Source organism: Phyllostomus discolor, chromosome 3, assembly GCF_004126475.2.
Source record: "Phyllostomus discolor isolate MPI-MPIP mPhyDis1 chromosome 3, mPhyDis1.pri.v3, whole genome shotgun sequence".
Classification (NCBI taxonomy): Eukaryota; Metazoa; Chordata; class Mammalia; order Chiroptera; family Phyllostomidae; genus Phyllostomus; species Phyllostomus discolor.
The window spans coordinates 186,216,493-186,236,317 of record NC_040905.2 but is presented as its reverse complement, the minus strand read 5'-3'; the positions used below and the strand labels follow the sequence as shown (position 1 = coordinate 186,236,317).

Here is a 19,825-nt window from a genome sequence, read left to right as displayed (position 1 = left end):
TGAGAAATTAGCTGACAATCTGATGGGCACTCCTTTGTAGGTAACTGTCTCCTTTTCTCTTGCTGCTTTGAAGATTCTCTCCTTATCTTTCATCTTGGGTAATGTAATTATGATATGCCTTGGTGTGTTCCTCCTTGGGTCCAACTTCTTTGGGACTCTCTGAGCTTCCTGGACTTCCTGGAAGTCTATTTCCTTTGCTAGATTGGGGAAGTTCTCCTTCATTATTTGTTCAAATAAGTTTTCAATTCCTTGCTCTTCCTCTTTTCCTTCTGGTACCCCTATGGTTGAGATGTTGGAACATTTAAAGATGTCCTGGAGGTTCCTAGGCCTCTCATAATTTTTTTTTGAATTCTTGTTTCTTCATTCTGTTCTGGTTGAATATTTCTTTCTTCCTTCTGGTCCATACCATTGATTTGAGTCCAGTTTCCTTCCCATCACTGTTGGTTCCCTGTACATTTTCCTTTATTTTGCTTTTCATAGCCTTCATTTTTCCCTCTAATTTGCAACCATATTCAACCAGTTCTGTGAGCATCCTGATTACCAGTGTTTTGAACTGTGCATCTGATAGGTTGGCTATCTCTTTGTCACTTAGTTATATTTTTTCTGGAGCTTTGATCTGTTATTTCATTTAGTCCATTTTTTTTTCTTTTGTCTCAGCATGTCTGTTATGTAGTGAGGGGTGGAGCCTTAGGTGTTCACCAGGCAGGACAACCCACGTTGCTGCGTTGTGATGCTGTATGTGGGGGAGGGGTCTGAGAGAGAACAGTGGTGTTTGCTCCCCTCTCTGCCGATTTTCAGTCACTTCCCCCACTACTGACAAACAAATTGGGCCCTTCTGGTGCTGATTCCCGTGTGGGTGGGCTTGTGTACATTCTAGGACCCTGTGGGTCTCTCCAACAAACTCTCTTGTGAGACTGGGAGTTTCTCCTGTTGCTGCCTCAACCCCAACATGTGTTTTCAGTCAGAGGTTTGAGGCTCTATTTCACCACACTGGAGCCCTGGGTTGTGTAGTCTGTCTCACTCTCCAGTTGTTCCTCTCGATTTATCTGCAAGTGAATGTGGGGCCGCACAATCTGCAAACCACCGCCTCCCCCGGTTCTCTAGCTGCTGCCTTGCTGTGAGTCCTCTCCACCCATTTGCCTATTTCCATCTCTCCTATCGGTTTGGATGAATGTTTCTTCTTCAACTCCTTTGTTGTTGGAATTCCATGCAGTTTGATTTTATGTCAGTTCTGGTTGATTTTTATTTTTAAATTTGTTGTTGTCCTTCTTTTGGTTGTGTGAGGAGGCACAGTGTGACTACCTACACCTCATCTTGGCTGGAAGTCAGTCTGTCTATTTAGACTTCATTAGTTTTTCTATTAATGTCCTTTTCTGCTTCAGGATCCAATCTAGGATACAACATTGCATAGGGTATTTTAAAAGCTCTCCAGACAATTCTAATGTGCACCTAGAGCTAGGTTTGAAGACCATTGGTGTTGTGGGAAGTTACAATGCTATTTGCCTCCTATTTGCTACACCCTCACCGACAAACTTTAAAATTCCACCCCCCCAGGATATGTTAATTGTACAATAATCCTCATACCCCATTATATGACTCAAGTGACACTGAGGGCAGCATATCATATCATATGATAGTCCCTTATATCTTCATGACACTTAAGAATTTATACTTTCAAATATACTCCTTAATTTGAGCTGTATGAGAGTCTGAAATAGGCTGGGCAATTATTATCAGCCCATTTTCCAGATGAGGGGCTAATCTCAGAGAGGCTGGGCCACTCACCCAAAGTCACATCTAACTGCCTCAGTGCTTTTCATGATAGTGCTCAATCTTTGGAAATTTTGTCTCAATTTCCCCTGCCAGAATGGTCAAGATTAGAGGAAAAGGAGTGAACTGAAATCTCAAGTTCTATCTAGCATTGCTTTAAGAGGAACCTTAAGAGACTTCCATGTATACAATGTACAGGGGAACAAGGATGGGGAAGGAGAGAGAATGAGGCATTTAGTGCATTAGAGGGAGAAGGGATTTTCTCTTTCTCCCTTTTAGGACCCTTTCTGCCTGCCCTCTTTACTCTACTCCCTATTTACATACAACCTCTGTTTTCTCACTCTTATTCAAACACCAGGGAGCATCTGCATATTTCCCTTTTTTTTTCTTGGCTTAGAACCTTGAGGTCACAGTCAGAATTAAAGTTTTATAAGAACTTATCTAGCCTTACCTTGTGCTGCCCTCCTTTCAGGGTAAGTACAATGGTTGTTCTAAAAACAAAACAAAATAAAACAAAACCAAAACCGAAAACCATGAGCCTTATATTATTAAATCTAACATAATGAAATGAGAAGGTCCAAAACGTTACTTGATTTCCAAAGGGATCCTCCACTCAAGTGAAAGCTGGAGTCATTATACCAAAGTGTGTTTCAGCCTGCAGGCTATGACCACCTCGATTAGAATCATTGAGGTTGTTTTTTTAGGTCAGATTCCTAAGTCCTACCTCCAGAGAAAGGATTGTCTTACAAACTACAAATAATCATATATGTAACTCTAGACAGGATATATAACTCAAATCATATATTAAAAGTGCTATATATTTAAGTTCCTGTTTTACATAGAGAAATTTTACCTTTAAAAGAGGTAGCAATCTACTCCATCTCCAAGTCTGTTTTGCATTTCAGTACTTGTCACACTTGGTAACTAACGTACTTTTTGTGTGATTGTCATAAGATATGAGATCTATGGCCAGGAAGACAAATGCCTCTCATTTTCTACACTATTCTGTCCACAAATTCAGATTGTCACTTTCCGCAGCACCACCACCTAGTGGCAAACACAGCTATTACCACCCCAGTTTTGCAACGTCTCTGTAGCTCAGCAATTCTCAAAACACGTTTCTTCAGCTACACAGAGCTGCTTCCAACTGGAAACAGAATAACATTATTTTCTAAATTTTCATGTGGAAAAGACCTATCAGAGGACACGTATGTGAATTTCATTACATTTTAAAGTGCCTGTGAAAAAACAAACCAAACCAAACCACAGTGTTCTCTAAATCTTTGGCTCCTCTTTCTGCTGGTTGTCTTGTACTAGTGACAAATGAACAGGTTTAGAAACAGTCTTTTTTTTTTAAATTTTCGTGATTGTTAAGCTTTTAAATCTGTAGACTTGTATGCTTTTTAATAATTTAAATTGCAGGCAATATGTCCCCCCCCCCCCGCCCCTCCCATCAGCAGCACGTGGAACAACAGGATTAAAAGCCCAGTAACAGATTATGCATACAGAAATTTAAAGTAGATTAAGTAGGTGAGGAATGACGCTACAATTAAGTGGGTAAAAGGATAGGTTTTCCGTGAAGGGATAACTGGTCTTTGCACAGGACAAAAAAAGGATTCTTGTTGGTTCTCAACTTTTCAGAGGCGCCCCCAAACGACCATAATCCCTTCGATGTAAACGGCATGCTGACTCAATTTTATTCTCTTTTTAGTTCCCTTGAGGTAGGGAGCACAAGAAACAATAACCACTTTTTAATCCCTAATGCGGTATGGGGTTCCCCATCCATTTGACTTGAAATAAGGTTTAATTGGGTTCCTTCACGACAAATCATCCTTCTTATGGGGAAAAAAATGGGCGCATATATACAAGTATAAATGTATGGATATTCTCACCACCCAAGGAGAATTTCAAACATTTCCTAACATCCAATCATTTTGCTATGTGCTGATTGCACATACGCAATATTTTTCTTTAAAAATTAGCGTCACTTGTTAGATGGTGTAGGTTAGTTATTTGGAGACCGACATCTTTTAAGGCTCCACTGGCGTGCTTCCCCCTCCCTTGGAAAGCGCGGGAACTTGGGAATCGCCGACTGCCCTGACAACTGCAGTGGGTCTGTGTGAGACAACTGAGACATCGGTTGTAAAGACGAACAGAGCCTAATATATAGCTCTATACCGTAAAAGTAGTCTCTGAGCCGACTGCGCACCCCCGGCGCCTGCGCCCCACTCCCTGCGCCTGCTAATTTGGCACCACCCTGTCGGTACAGATACTGCGCAGGCGCCAGGCATGGTAACCGGAAGCGGAAGGCCAGAATACGTTAGGTAGGCACTTTTTGTGATCAGTAGCCATGCGCGGCTGGGAGGCACCAGGGCATCGCCCCACAGCGACCCCGTGCGGGTGCGTCAAGCCATCACTGGAGACAGGTAACTTCTGAGAGCCTGGCCGCTTCGCACTCGGAAGAGGGCTAGGTGTAGGTAACCCACTTCACTGCCGAGAGGAACGTGAAATGTGAGACCCTTAACTGACGTGCGTCATTATACTTATGGCGAAGGCATAAGTCACGTGCTCCCTCAACCACGTGATGTCTCTGTGGCGGATGGGATGACGTCATGTCACTTTTCTCGGTAGCTAAGATGCGCCTGGTTTTGGCACGGTGGCTGACAGCCACGGCCAGTATAACGGGCTTTATTTTCTTAGGGGATTTTCGTTCGTATGGAGAAGATAGGTTATATACCGCTGGTATTATGCGGGTGAGGAATTAATAAATGCCACACGCGAGGAGCACCCTGCGCTCTAGGAAGCGAGGAAGGCACGTGGAAAGGTCAGGGGAGGAAATAGTTTTAAACCGGGCCCTGAGGAGATATAAATGATTGTGTTTCTCTACTTGACCTCTTTATGGAGAGCAAAATAGAGTCACTTTAGAAACTAGAGGAAGCAAGTGGAAGAAGAGGTGGTCGGCCATCACCCAGAGAAACCCACTGTAAATATCTTGATGTAAATATCTTGATGTCTGCCTTCCATACTTGTTTAGTGCCTGCACCCTAGAAATACGAGTTGATATACGATCCCACTGTTAATAAACTTTTTTTTAAAAATCTAAGATTTCATAAAAATCCATGGCAATTAATAATTTTAATTTTAAGGGGTTACACTATTTTGTTTTATAGATGTCTTCTAAACACGTTCCCTATTGCTGGGCATTTAGGTTATTGCCAGTTTTCATTGTTCTGAATGAAAGTTCTTGAAACAAAAATCTTCGTGTATGTTCTAAATGTTTGCCTAAAATTTCCTAAAAGTACTGTGACCTAGTCAAAGTTTGTGCTCATTTAAAAAAAATGGTTGCACACTGCAGGTTTACAAGTCTGATATTTTGACAGGCAGGAAAGAGTGTGGTTCAGAGTTCCACGGAGCATGGGATTACGGAGCTGTAAATCCGGAAGTATTAGAAGATGGAACAGGGAGGTTAGGGAACCCTTGATTGGATTCAGACTGTAGAAAACTTTGGTCACTAGACTAAGAGATGTGCCATCTGTTAACAGTGAGAACCATGGAAAGTTAGAGTAGCATGACATGAGGAACTCAGAGTCTGGAGGATTAGCCTAGTGAGTTTTGAGGAGAGGAGGGACTGGCAGAGGGGAGACAAATTATAACAAGGGTAATTTAATAGCCTGGGCAAGAGGTGGAGAGGACCTGAACTTTTCTGTCTGCACAAGACTTGTAAATAAACCTCGTGTAAAAAAAACCTCTACATTAATACCTTAGTTTTTTTTTTCTTATTACACAGTTAATATAGTTGTAATACTGTTAAAAGGAAGGAAAAGCCTGAGCAGGGGCTTTAATAACCACTCCTTGCTGAGCACCTTTCGTTGGACTAGGTGCTTTACATATTTTAGTAATCTTACAACTTTTCAATGTAGCTATTATCATCCTGGTTTTATAGATGGGAAAACTGGGAATCAGAGAGGTAGGCAGTTTTGCCCCAGGTCACACAGGAAGTATAATGGCCCTGTGTTGTTTTTGTCCTTTTTCTGTTCTGATAGCAGCCGTAAACCTCCCATGTAACTTTAGGGAGTCACTTCATCCCACTTCTGTGTGGGTCTCATGCCAGTGTCACCCTGGCATACCTGTGCTATCCCTGTCCTGCATGTAAGGCAGTGTGATTTAGTTTTGATTGTCCACCACCCCTGTCGATGTACTGGACATCCTTGAGGGCAAGAACTTCTTATTTATATCTGCACCCAGGCACTTAGCACAGTACATATATCAAATGGTAGGTGTTTAATGTTTTGTTTGATTGTTAGTTTGTTTTGAGACATGAGGCAAGACGAAGGAGATTAGGATTCACCCTGGGTGGATGTTCTCAGGTCTCCACTTCAAGTAGAGCATTTAAGTAGCATTTATATTTGGGAAGTATTGAGCATTTGTATTTCACAGCATTTATATAATCCCAAGAACAGGGTACTAATATATAAATAAGTCCCAGAGGGTTCAGGCATATTAGAATATGGTTAAGTTCCCACTAGGATGTGCTGAGAGTGGTCCCAAATTTTAAGAGTGATGTAGTTGAGGGACTCCTGCAACATACCCCTCAGTATTTCAGTGCATGGCTAACCCAGTGTTATCTTGCTTATGTCCTTAATAGAGATGCAAAAGAGGAGTGGAATGCATCTAATTGGTTACAATTTATATTTATCATGCCATGTGTGTAATCTGTGAAAAACAGAAATAGACCGATTCAATGAAGGGGGTGCTCAGTTGGCTATAAACTTGCAGGCCCCCAGTCAGATAGTCAAGGACAGAAGTTTTTGATCAAAACTGTAGTTACGACATTTCCCATGATAATGGAACATGTTGTGAGTTTCTCCCCAGCATACTGTTAACTTGTGATAAAAGTTCCTGTTTTGTATCTTTTCCTCAAACTTAGTACAATGTCAGGCAATTGTAGATGCTTGGGAAGTGTTTGTTAAACAAATGAAAACAGAACATAGGGATCCCAGCTGATTAGATTAGGAGTCCTTTTTGGCCATTTTCTTCATGACATTTGAATGAACACTAGAGAATTGTTTGACCTCTGTTTCTTCATCTTTCAGATATTTACTATATCTGTTCCACAGAGCCTAGATGAGGGAGGAAAAAACCCTATAAATATACTTGGAAGAAATTTAAAGTCATCAAAAAAATACACAATATGCATGGATCTTAGAATCATAATATCAAGAAGGAGAAAGCAAGCCTGAGAAGATGACAGTTTGAACCCAGTTTTTATATCTCAAAAGGCAAAATAAATGAGATAATTAATTATGCATATGCATCTGATAAAATCATATTGAAAAAGGACATGAGTGATAAAGATCCCAGTCAGGCTCCTGTGTATCTCGAGGGGAAAGGAGGGCTGTGGGGTAGGAGAGGAGCAACGTGAAAAGATGCAAGTTGTTGGCAAAAGCTCTAGTTCTTGGGCTGGGTGGAAAGTACACAGGATAGCATTATAATATTATGTTTTATTACTTACAAATGTCTCACGTATATTTTACGTCCCAATTAATTTTGTTTTCAAAGTGAAAAGCAATGCAAGGCACTGTGAGGGACAGTCCCAGGCCCACAGTTGCACTGCCTATGCTGGTCGGAGAGATGGCACTGGAGCCAGAGATAAAAAGAGAGTCCCTCTAGAGTGTCTTCATATCGTCTCTTAAAAGCAGTTAATACAGCCTTGATGAAATGTGGGGAAAAAGTTTATAAATTCAGAATGGTGGTTATGGATACCTTGCTTTAAACCTATCCTGATGCTGCCTTGCCAATATTTCCTTTCGAAAGACATTACTGCTTTTTAAAATTTTTTAAATATGGTTTGTGATCATTGAAAACTTACAAATATTATAGAAATTACAAAGTTAAATGTAAAAGTACTCCAGATCTCTCTCTAGCTATTTTAACCACTGTTTTCATTTGGTGAATATCCTTCCAGGTAGCTTTCTAGATATATATGTACATATTTAGATAGGTAAATACATAAACAAACTTTCTTAGCTAGGATTATGTTACACATATTTCTCTTTGGTCACTTCCCTTTTTAATCACTTAACACTTATGTAATCCTTTCTCCATGCAACATGAATTTTTTGAGTACCTAACGCCTTGCAGACAAGTATCACTGGATAATAAGAACCTGGCAATAAACAAAACAGGAAATCTGCCCACATGGATCTTACATTTTGGAGGGACAGAGAGTAACTACACCACGCCTAACCTGAAATCTATCTGCCTGTAGTTGTTTTAGTAGTATGATTCCTTACATTCAAGTTATTGTTTACTTAAACTAGTTCGTTTCATGTTATTTTCAATTGAAAGCATCTTCACTTAAATACAACCACTGTCTCCTTTCATATTCATTGCCTTGTACTTCACACTCCAGCCAATCAAGATAGCTCATTCCTTGCATATCCAACAATATTTCTCATTTAACTCTGTGCATGTTATTCTATTTGAAATGCCCTCTTAGCCCTGACCAGAGTCATGTAACTTCATAATGGTAGCATGGAATTTGAATTTTGACTTAGTAGGCCTTCTAACATAGTAGGCCTCCTTTCCTTTTTTTTATTCCTTATACTTGTGCTCTTTCCAGTGTATCATCTAAAGGTGTATAACAATGTGTATTTAATAGTGAGGGTATTTGTATGTGTTCATGAATACAGTAAGAATCATGTTCTATAGTTGAATAATACCTAATAGATTTTAAAACTATGAAATCACTGCATTAAAAAAACATGTTTTCCAACGTCGTTGATGACCTTTTGACTAATGATTTCTTATCTAATTTTCTCCTGTAGGGAATCTTTTAACTGAGCCGATTGGCTACTTGGAATCCTGTTTCTCAGCCAAGAATGGTACTCCAAGGCAGCCATCCATTTGTAGCCATTCAAGGGCTTGTTTGAGAATTAGAAAGAGCATCTTTAATAATCCTGAACATTCCTTGATGGGTTTAGAACAGTTTTCTCATGTTTGGTAAGTTTTATAGCTTGAAGTAAGCCAGAGCAAAAAATATTCCCGTCGATAAGCAACCACTGATGGCGGAAACCTCAGAGCCTGCCATCCAGACCACCCTTGTCTATTGCATGAAATTCCTGTGGTGTATTCACGCGTGTGATTGCGTAACTCGGACACCCTGAGGGAGCTCGGGATGTACTGAGGGGGCACTGTCCAGTTGCAGTTGGTTCTAATTGTGATCAATGCCTTTCTGTTGAGCTGAAATCTGTAGATCTTGATTCTGTGTATGAGTAGTCATTCTGTCCTGTACACCAGGAGTCAGCAAGCTGTGGCCAATGGACCAAATCCATCCCACCTTCTGATTTTGTAAATAAGTTTATGGGAACAGCCACATGGGTTTGTTAATGTGTTGCAGCAGCAGAGTTGAATACTTACAGCAGAGACTGGTTGCCCTGCAAACCCTAAAATGTTTACTATCTGACCCTTTACAGAAGAAGTTTGTGGACCCTGCCCTGGACCCATCAAGAATTAAGTCTACTCATTCTGAAAGACAAAAATACCTGAGCATACCTTAGAAATCTGGATACTTTAAATAAAGTATTACTTATGTTAAAGCTTGTGTTATATTAATGTCACTTGGAATTCTGTCTGTTCTTCCTCACCCCAACATCAGCAGTCCAGATTGGTCTAATTTTTCTGGTGAAGACCTGAAATTAAGTGTTTATTGTGAAATAGTTATTTTTTATGTTAATCTGGGAACATGGGTAGAGTAGAAAGAACACAGGTGTTCTGACCTAGTTTTTATGATTGTGGTTGAATTATTTAAGTTGAGAACATTACTGAGGCCCCGGCTGGGTAGCTCAGTTGGTTAGAGTGTCATACTGATACGCCAGGGTTGTGGGTTCAAACTCTGGTGAAGGCATATACAAGTGTCAACCAATGAATGCATAAATAAGTAGAACAACAGATCAGTGTTTCTTTCTATCTCTCTCTCTTCCTCTCTGAAAAAATGAATGAAACAAAGCAAAACACTGCCAAAACATTGATATAAAAAAATGGACTCAGGAGAATATAGATTTTTTTTCCTTATTTCTCCTATTTTTCTCCTCTTTCATCCCCACCCCCCAGTACTTTTCAGAGATTATCACTGTTAACAGCTCAGTGTATATTCTGCCAGACCTTTTCTTCTTGTTTTTTTAATACACATAGAAGCATAAATATACACATACAGAGTGGGTTTATTTTTAAAAAATGGAATATGTTTTCTTAGTATATATCATGACAGTACATATAGACTTACCTTTTTTTTTGTTTTAATGGCTGCCTATTATTGCAGTTCACTTATTAATGGAGACTTATTTTGCTATTACAGTAATGCTGTAACAAACTCCCTTAGATATGTATTCTTGGGCAATTGTATATTTTTATGAATAGAATATCAGAAGTGGCTGTATTGGGTTATAATTTTGGAGTACTCTTGCCAAATTGCCCTTTAAAAAGCTTAACCAATTTATACTTCAAAGGTATGTAAAAATGTCCTTTACTCATTTGTCAACAGTATATGTTATCAGTTTTTTATGTATTTGCCTGACAGGGAAAAACAGTATTTTGTTTTAGTTTAATTTCTTAATTATTAGCAAGTTCAACATCTTTTCATATGGTTGGTAGCTATTTCTGTTTCATTCGTGAATGGCCTGTGTATGCTCTTTGTTCAGTTTCCTATATGGAGTTGTCCTTTACTCTGATTTGTAGGAGCAGTTTCTGTACCACAGGTAGTGACCCACTGTCTGTTAAACACCAGTGAACGTTTTCTCCTGGGGTGACATTTTGTAGTATGTTAATTTAATGATTTCCAATTTGTTACTGTTTTTCTTCATAGATTCTTGCTTCTGGTCTTTTATATATGCATTTATTTAATCCTCAACCAAAGACAATGTTTTCATTGCTTTCAGAGAGAGGTGAAGGGACAGAGACATCGATATGAGAGAGAAACATTGACTGGCTGCCTTCTCAGAAAGGCTCTGACCGGGGATTGAACCCACAATGTGGCTATGTTCCCCAACCCGGAATCAAACCCTTGACCCTTTGATCTACAGTATGATGCTCCAACCAAATGAGCCATACTGGCCAGGGCCTTGCTTTTGATCTTGTGTAGAAAGGCCTAGTCAAGTTATTTAACATTTCTGAACCTCAATTTCATCATCCTTAAAATGGGGGATAAATTATACTTCTTAAGATTCTTAAGCAGATGAAATGAAACGAGTATAAAAATGTCTAGCATACCGCCTGGCATATACAGGCACTTACCTAGTGAACATTGTTCATCCAGGCACTACTAGACAAACATCCATCTGGTCCTTACCACGTGTGGGTCATTGTGTGCGTAAGGTAAGACTCTGTCTTCCTTCAAGAAAAGGGATGGTGTTCTTACCATAGGTTATATTTTAATACCATTTAAAAGCATTTCTTTCTGCTTTAATTTGTGGGGATTAAAGTTTTTTCCCCCTCATTATAAGTTTGTGATTTTTTTTTCCTTACTCAATGGTTTGGTTTCTTTTCAATAGGATCTTGTTTGTTTTTCACAAAAATGGTCATTTGAGCTGTAAGGCAAAAGTGCAGCCTCCTCGGCTGAACGGCACGAAGACTGGCGTTTTCTCCACCAGGAGCCCACATCGTCCCAATGCCATAGGGCTGACCCTGGCCAAGCTGGAAAGAGTGGACGGTAACACATGTCCTTTCTACTTTTACCTGTTTTTCCTTAAAAAGTATTATAAAATGAATGTAGTGTTCAGCCCTGGCTGTTCCTCAGACAAGCGCCAGAGGTGGTAACCCCTGAGAACCACCAGACATTGAAGGCAAATGCTTAATAAATGTTAGCATTGAAGCCCTTTGATAGAAGTTCTCAGAGGATGCTCAGTGCTTGCTTATATTGTTACATATATCAAAAGTTTAAATTATTTAAAAATAACTTAAGATTTTATAATGATCAAATTAGTAACCTAATTTTCTGGGGCTTAGAATACAATAAATCCAAAATGATTAAAAAGTAGTTGGACACTTTCAGAATTTTCAAGGAATGGTTATACATGCATATGTGGGCAATGTAGGGTGGCGGTGTGTCATTCCTTCTTTGCAGCCTTGAGGAAGGGAACGTGCATTGTGGCCGCCATGTGTCTGCCAACTGTGATGTGTGGCAGAGGTCTGGGATGAGTCACAGTGAGGATCAGCCATCTGTCAGATGGTGGGAGTATCTGTGTAGAATACTGGATTGGTTTTAACCCCACGTTCACATATAATCTAGTCACGAAGCCACACCGTTTTGGAAAGCAAGCATCCCTGTCTTGAATCACTCGGACCTATTCAGCACATTTGTTAGAGAAGCAGAAAATGAAACAGCAGGTAGACTGGGAGTCAGAAGACCATTCCAAGCTTCAGCCTACTTATTTGTCCAGTGGGCAAAGAAGAAGGGTCTGCCCTCTCTGGAACTCTGTGATTTTTTGGAGGATCTTATGAGGCAAAAGCTGTAAGAGTGCTTTTCAGACTGTTGGATGCTAGAAAGATGAGAGCAGTTATTTTGCTTGTACTTTCCCAGAACTTGAACTCTGTTGCTGGATTGTGTTTAACTGGGCCTTGGGTATATTTTCTGAAAAAATTCTCTAGCCTATCCAACTTGAGTTTTATCCATTTTTGATGGCTAACCAATTTGGGTGAACAATAATAGAACATTTTATGATCATTCGTACAACTCATACATATTTTCTAAGCAATTGTTCTCGGTGCTGGGGATATTGTGGTGGACAAATCAGATAAAAATCCTTGCCATACAGAAGAACTTCACATTCTAATGGGGGAGATCAAATCAGAAAGATGAAAGGCAAGGGCAGTAGTACTATAGTGACCACTAGTGTTAGTGTAGTCTTATAGTTTCAAAAGAATGCTCATGTATGTTCTCTCACAGGGGCTCTCTGGGTGTGATAGGGTAGCAGTCTCCATCATGGATGAGGGCACTGACGTCCTTTCATGTTAGATAATTTATGTAATAGCATCTAGCCAGGGGGGTGTCTGACTCCAAATCCCATGAACCCTTACCTTTGCTACGGTGGTGCCTTTTCTTGATTCTGTGGTCATTGTTAGGCATAATCACTTAAAAATGCAAAATCATCTTTCCAAAGCTCCAGATTCATTCACAGTAAGCATAATTTTAGAAATCAAAGTCCTTTATTAATCGTGTTTTTCTTAAATGAAGACAGAATTGAATGTGATCACATGCAGTTTTTAGATTCTCAGGTAGCCAAATTTCCAACGATCAAGTTAGTAGAGTTTGCACCAGTAGCAGGAACTGGACAGCAGCTGCGTGAGTGGGAAGACAGGAGACCTGTTCTTAGTATTTGGTAGTGCCGAGCTGTGTTCTGCTTAGTTGAGTCTTGGTGAAATGTTAGATTTCAGTTGCTACATAACAAATTATGTACTTAGCAATTTAAATGTCGCAGATTTATTATGTGTTTGAAACACAGTTATGTTTTTGTGGGTCAAGAGCTGGGTCTCTGCTTAGGGTCTCACTACGCTGCAGATAAAGTGTCAGCTGAGACGAGTGCTTATTTGGAGCCCTGACTGCGGAACAGTTCTCTTCCAAGCTCACTCAGGTTGTTGGCAGAATTCACTTCTGTGTAGTTGTGGGACTCCTAGACACCACCCGCAGTTCCTCGCCACACGGGCTTTCCCTGAGTGGCTGCTTTCTTCATCGGGCCCTCAGGGAGTGTCTCTTGAGTGAGTCTGCCAGCAAGCACAGGGATCTTAGGTAACGTAATGTAGTCACTGGAGTGATTTCAAGGCACACTCATGAGGGTGGGATTGTACAGGGCCGTGAATGCCAGGATGTGGGCATCATGGGGGACACCTCAGAGTCTGTTTGCCACAATGGAAACCCTCCTCGGTCCCACAGAGGTACACTGAGGATACTGATGTACCTGCCACAGAGTTAGAAGCCCCAGTGATGCACAGGTGGGTCAGCCCCAACCGGTCCTGAAGGGCTCAAGTGCGCACTGTCTGGGGAGAGAGTGACTCTAAGGAGAGCATTGCCAGACCACGTGAAAAGGCTCTAGGAGAGGTTCGTGTACAGGTTCCTCTGGAACCCAAAGGAAAGAATGCTTATGTGTAGCAGAGCCAGAAAGGCTTTGTAGGAGAGGTGTTGTGTGAGAGCCTTGAAGAGCAAGTGGGAGTTTGACAGGTAAAGAAGAGAGTGGATTTCCATTGTGTGTCAGCAGCAGGTGTGAGAGAGCCAGGTACATAGGAGAACTGTGACTAGGCCTGGTGGGGCGTAGGTAGATAATGTTGGTTCTCCGATTATTCATACTATTCTTAAGAGGTATTTTTTACACTATAGGTGGAGCTATATACCTTTCTGGAATTGACATGATTCACGGCACACCTGTACTGGACATAAAGCCCTACATAGCTGATTATGACTTGCCACAAAATTTGATGGAGCCTTTAGGGGAGTGTGATCTACAGAATAAACAGTATACACCAAAAGCCATGTCCTGGTCTGATGGCAAGACTGACGGCTGCGCCCAGCAGCAGGTCTCAGGGCGAGATGCACCGCAGCCCCGCGGCCGCACTGAGGAGAAACCTGCGTGTGCCGAAGACAGAACTTCAGGAGAACACGGCCTGCAGCGCAGTGACGCGGCCACAGTCCAGCGGAGCTCACCTGAGCACAGGGAGGTAGCTGCACACTCGGGTTTCGAGTCCGGAAGTGGCCAGAGACTGAGTGTGGCAGAGGAGCAGATTGGCTCATGTCACCTGGAGAGGAGCTTTTCAGAGGGCACAGATGAGAGGCCGCGGAGAGGGAAAGGAGTAGTGGTCCCGCAGGAGAACAGCGCGGAGGTGCAGCCGGCGGCTCCTCACTGCCCTTCCACGATGGCAGACGCAGCCCACCGCAGTGTGGTTCCCGCCTGGGTGCGAGAGGCCCCTGTGGCCACCTTGGGTGTCCGGTTTACTCCTCATGCAGAGATGGACCTCGAACACCTCGGTTCCAAAGGTAAACCAGGTACTTTCCATTTCTTATTTTTGAATGAGAGATGAGCTTTCAGAAGAGATTTATCCAAATTTGGTATTTTTGAGGGCAAAGTCTTTTAGCACAGAAATTGTCTCTATAAAGCCCCAGCACTGGAGACATGTACTTATTGCAGAAGAGAGGCCATAGGGCTTTCGCTTGGAGCCTGTTGAACACATGGTTCTTATAAAACATCATTATCTGGTGTCTCCAGCCCACAGCAGATCCCAAGCAGCCATCTAGAACAAAGGACAGGACTGTTAACAGGTAGGTGCAGTGGTTCTGGTAAGAAGTAGCCAGTTAGGGAGGAAATGTCAGATTTCATCTGCCGCTGGAGGGTTGTACTTCTCATTCCTTCCTAAGGCTTTAAGTTTAAGCAGGACATTTGATTTTTAAGTTGATCTCTTTATTTAAAAAGTTTTGTTTATGGCCCTGGCTGGTGTGGCTCAGTGGATTGAGTGCCAGCCTGCAAACCAAAGGGTCACAGGTTCGATTCCCAGTCAGGGCACATGCCTGGGTTGTGGGCCAGACCCCCAGTAGAGGGCACGTGAGAGGCAGCCGCACATTGATGTTTTTCTCCCTCTTTCTCCCTCCCTTCCTATCTCTCTAAAAATAAATAAATAAAATCTTTAAAAAAATAAAAAGTTTTGTTTATGAACGTTGTTTTAGCACTCTGTGCAGTTGATAGGGAGGAGGAAGTTCAGTGTTAAAAGGACTGTTGTGGTAGAACCAAGTGGTACTGCATAGAAGATACTCTGTACCTCCCCCTTGACTCGTGGTCATCGTTGAACGCTTCCTACTTGGAAAAAAGTTTTATCTTTTTCAAACTACAGTGTTGTACTTTATTGATTAAAAGTGTTTAAAAAGAAATTACGAAATATGACTATAAAACAGGGATTGATTTATAACAGACAGCAGACTTTAGAGCCAGGATAGAAGTAAGAAATGACTTCAGAAAGTTCAGAGTCTAGAAAAGATGAAAGACTGAACTGAGGGGAGGGAGATTGGTACTAGCACAGAGTGCTGTGGGAGCTCGAGGGAGAGGGTTCTGACTTGGGCAGTGGGGAGAAAATCTGGGAAGGCTTCCTGGAGGAAAAAGAAAGTATTGGAGCTGAGCCCAGAAGGATAAGTAGGCAGGGAAGGGAGGGAAGGCACCTATGCCAAATGAATAGCCGGGCGAAGGCCTCAAGTTTCTACCAGACACTTATTGAAGTGTGTGAATTTTTTTCTTTTTTTTCCCTGCCTGTTTTTTTCCATTTTTTCATTTTTTTCTTTGTTGTATGTGATGCTTTTGGAACTCTGCTTTTTTGAGTGGCCTTACTCATTTTATTAGCCGTGAAACAAAGGAATCTTAGCAGTGTGTAATTGGTTGTTGGTTTTTGACCAAAAATTGAACTTCATGCCTTTGCTTAACTTACCAGCTTATTTATTGGATATAGCCAAGAATGAGTTGTGGCTGTTTTCTGAAAGTTGAGTTTACTTTTGGAAAGGTAAAAACCCACAGCCACTCTAGATGATATTTTGAACAGGTTTACAGAACACGCCTTTCTGGCAGGGCCTGGCCTTCATTTGCATGTACATGTCATGTTGTAGCTGGTACAAATTAGGTCACAGTTAATTTAAAAAAGTTTTTATCCTCACCTGATGACATGCTTATTAGTCTTAGAAAGAGAGAAAGAAAGGGGTGTGTTTGGGGGGCGGAGAGAGAGAGAGAGAGAAACCAATCAGTTACCTCTTATACATGCACCCTGACTGGGGACCTGACCAAACCCACGACCTAGGCATGTGCCCTGACTGAGAATCAAACCTGTCACCTTTCTGTTTACAGGACGACGCTCCAACCCCCTGGGCCACACTGGCCAGGGTCACAGTTAATTTTTTATTTGACTATTTTTTTAAAATTAAAATATCTACAATGCTACACATGCGGGAGGTTTTGCCATTTGGCGGGGTAAACATCTGTTCATCTGGGTGGAATGGGATGGCCTGTTCTTTCGTGATGGCGTTGAACTTTCTCAGTGTATCTGTTTCACCGTTTTCATAAGGACTCTCTCACGTCCTTGTTCCTTAGAGAACGTGGTGTCGCTTAACTGTTGGGCTGTGACACCTGCTCTCTGAGGCACCCTTCCTTGCTCTGGGTATGTGTGGGTTTAGTCCTCTTTCTTGTGGCTCTCGGAGAATGCTGGGCTGTGACCTGAGCAGTCCCAGCATTCTCAGGCATGCTCAGGCATTTCCCTGAACAGCCCTCCATTTCTTCTGAGACGAAAATGACAAGGAATTGAATTAAAGTCTACACTGAGTGTAGAAAAGTGACATTTAGGTTGCCAGCAAACGAAAGCTCAGCTCTCTTATTAGGGGACTAAGGAAAAATATCACCATGATTTTTTTGTTCAGCAAGTGAAGATTTTGGGCAGACGCATAAGTTGAATGGCGCTTGAAAGCTTCCTGAAGGAAAAGGTATTAATCTAAACACCACTTGAAGGTGACATTTTCTGTAATAAACCTGTTCATTTCAAGTGATATTCAAGGAACCAACCAAACTCCTCAATGAAGTTCACTGTAATAAAGTTTGACCTGCATGAGTTTGAGTGTTAAGTTGTGGTGTTCTCATTGCAGACATTGGTCAGGCCTCCTTTAAGTATTTTCAGTCAGTAGAGGAAGCAAGAGGTGCCATCGAGGCCGTGTTGTCAGCTGACCCTCGGTCTACGTATCGACGGAAGCTCTGCCAGGACCGCCTTTTCTACTTTACCGTAGACACGGCCCACGTCACGTGCTGGTTTGGTGATGGCTTTGCAGAGGTTCTAAGGATCAAGCCGGTTTCTGAGCCTGTTCACATGACTGACCCTGGGGAGTCCTTGGTGTCCCTGGGATCCTGAGTAGCTTCCATCACATCTTTAAGGTCGCCTGTTTGACTTTGGTTGTGACTGGTGGATTTTTTTGTACAAGCTAATGATGTGCCTTCTTTGTAGCAAAAGCGACACTTTGTGGTCTCACTGTTTTGATTGATTTAAGTTGTTCATAATATTTATTTGAAAAACATGTACATATTTTAATAAACCTATAGATAAAATTTAAAGAAATTGCCGTGTGCTTCTTGACTGGTTATTATTGAAGAATCCAAAGGTGATGCTGTCTCACTGATGTCTGGAAGAAGCTGATTGTTCTTGGCACACAATGAAGTTGGGCGGAGACCATTTTAACAGGGACTTTCAAGCTGAGGGGACTTGTTCAACTGTTCATACTGGGTTCCTGTTCGGAAAAGCCTGACCTCTCTAGTTGATTCTAAATCAGGCTGAGTTACTATGTCTTAAGAAACAAAGAAATCAAAAACAAGTAGTTATAAAGCTCTGTAGAGATTGAACCCCTGTGCTTCAGAGACTATCACACACACACACACACACACACACACACACGTGTACATATATATTTAATCCTGATTCCAGAATAGAGACTCATATTTCTTTGTATCAAAAAAAATCACCCTGAGAAGTCCAAGAAAATAACTTTTAATTACCGGTTTATTTCTTATGTATTCTATGACTGTCTGGTAGGTTAGGTTTTGGTGATTAAATGAGATGAACAAGATGCAGTTCTTGTTGCAAATCATAGTGGAGGAGGAAGACATAAGGACACTACTCTATTACAGTTAGATACATATAATAATTAAGTCCATACATGGTTCCTGTGAGTCCCACCAGGTGGGAAGCAGTCACAAGAATATATTACCTATAGGTGACTTTATTAATGGGATCTCACATGACAAGATTTACAGTTGGCATAACCAAGTCAGACACCTGTAAGCATGACGTGGGCTTTCCCAGTCACAGTTGTGGATCTCGACAGTTGATCGATCATGGCTTTGGAATGAGCCCCGCTGCCTGCAGGTTCTTGCTCAGAGTCGTGTGGCTGATGACACTGCACTCCCGAATCAAACTGGGTTGTCTCTGAGGTTACTAAGAACCTCTTGGGGGAGTATCTTTAATTTGCTTTTTTAAAAGCTTTTTATTTTGAGATCATAATAGATTCAAAAGAAGTTGCAAAAATAGTGCAGAGGTCCTGAGTACCTACCCTTCACCTAGCTTCTAGCTGTGTTAGCATCTTACATAACTGTAGTATATTGTTAAAACTAGGAAGTTGACATTGGATTAATCTATTCTAAATTTCCTCTTTGATGTTTTTTCTCTTAAAATTATTTTGAGACTGAATCAGGGCTTGGAGCACAAAATGTTGGTACTTAATAAGGAGAAAATAGGTCCGAGCACGATACCAGTAAGCCTTCTAGAAGAGGACTGTTCAGCTGTTTGGGGTTTCAGTCCACTCTCAAACTTCTAGAACTGAAGTCTTAAACAGAACCCAGCTCAGGATTCTGCACCTCAGTAAACAGGACCGGTTGGTATTCCTAGGAAAATTGGTTTCTACCTTTTCGCCTCACCAATGCTGTTCCTTTCATGAAGAGCATCCTATACTGTCATCTGTCTCAGCTTGTTAAAATCCCACTTAGTCTTTAAATGCTAGAGTCGTGCCTGCTAGCCAGGTGCAATTCCTTCTGTTTCTTTTTTGTGTTTGCTTATCGAGCATTGTGTTTGTATGTTTCTAGTGGTAGCTACCTTATTCCACTTGGCATTTTAGCTATTTAAGAACGCATTTCAGTAGAACACCTTTTTAGATATTCATAAGTGAAATGCAATGCATATACTGCAGTGTAAAGTATCTGAGGGAAGGGGCTGCCTTATCGATATTTGTCTTTGATGTAGTGCACAGCAGTGGCCTGTGCTGTTGCTGAGTTGTGAAAAAAGACACCAGTAGCTTTTAGTATGTGCACATTTAGATTTAAATTTCCTCAGCAGTTAATTGAGATATCTTAGAAAATATTCCAAGATTTTAGTCCTAAGGAATATTTTCTTTCTGAATCTAGAAGTCAAGGTGATTAATTTTCATTCTTTTTTAAAAAAATTTTTTAAAGTTTCCTTTTTTAAAAAGATTTTATTTGTTTATTTATTTATTTATTTTATTTTTTTG

At 41.2% G+C, this 19,825-nt stretch overlaps 1 protein-coding gene and 2 long non-coding RNA genes across 5 annotated transcripts in view; 2 read left to right on the top strand and 1 right to left on the bottom strand.

Annotated features, from left to right (window-relative positions):
• The first annotated feature begins 4,063 nt into the window (after positions 1-4,063).
• Positions 4,064-18,276, top strand: TRMO (tRNA methyltransferase O). 3 transcript variants are annotated; one of them, XM_028517646.2, is made up of 5 exons: positions 4,064-4,196; positions 8,598-8,772; positions 11,319-11,476; positions 14,138-14,791; positions 17,423-18,274. In XM_028517646.2, exons 1-5 carry the CDS (start codon positions 4,121-4,123, stop codon positions 17,680-17,682), a joined length of 1,323 nt encoding a protein of 440 aa, XP_028373447.1. In that variant the 5' UTR covers positions 4,064-4,120; the 3' UTR covers positions 17,683-18,274. The 3 variants fall into 3 exon arrangements, with proteins under 3 accessions (XP_028373447.1, XP_028373438.1, XP_035877851.1); XM_028517637.2 differs by having other exon boundaries at positions 14,138-14,800; XM_036021958.1 differs by lacking the exon at positions 4,064-4,196 and adding an exon at positions 4,262-4,281 and having other exon boundaries at positions 14,138-14,800; positions 17,423-18,276.
• LOC118499740 lies at positions 14,807-16,268 on the top strand. The gene is made up of 2 exons (XR_004902264.1): positions 14,807-15,223; positions 15,452-16,268. It is a non-coding gene; the product is annotated as an uncharacterized LOC118499740 (long non-coding RNA).
• Positions 17,226-19,825, bottom strand: part of LOC118499739 — a 17,732-nt gene continuing 15,132 nt past the window's right edge. Inside the window, exons 2-3 of the long non-coding RNA XR_004902263.1 lie at positions 19,607-19,612; positions 17,226-17,309 (exon numbers count right to left, since the gene is read on the bottom strand). This is a non-coding gene — a long non-coding RNA (uncharacterized LOC118499739). The remainder of the gene's footprint in view (positions 17,310-19,606; positions 19,613-19,825) is intronic.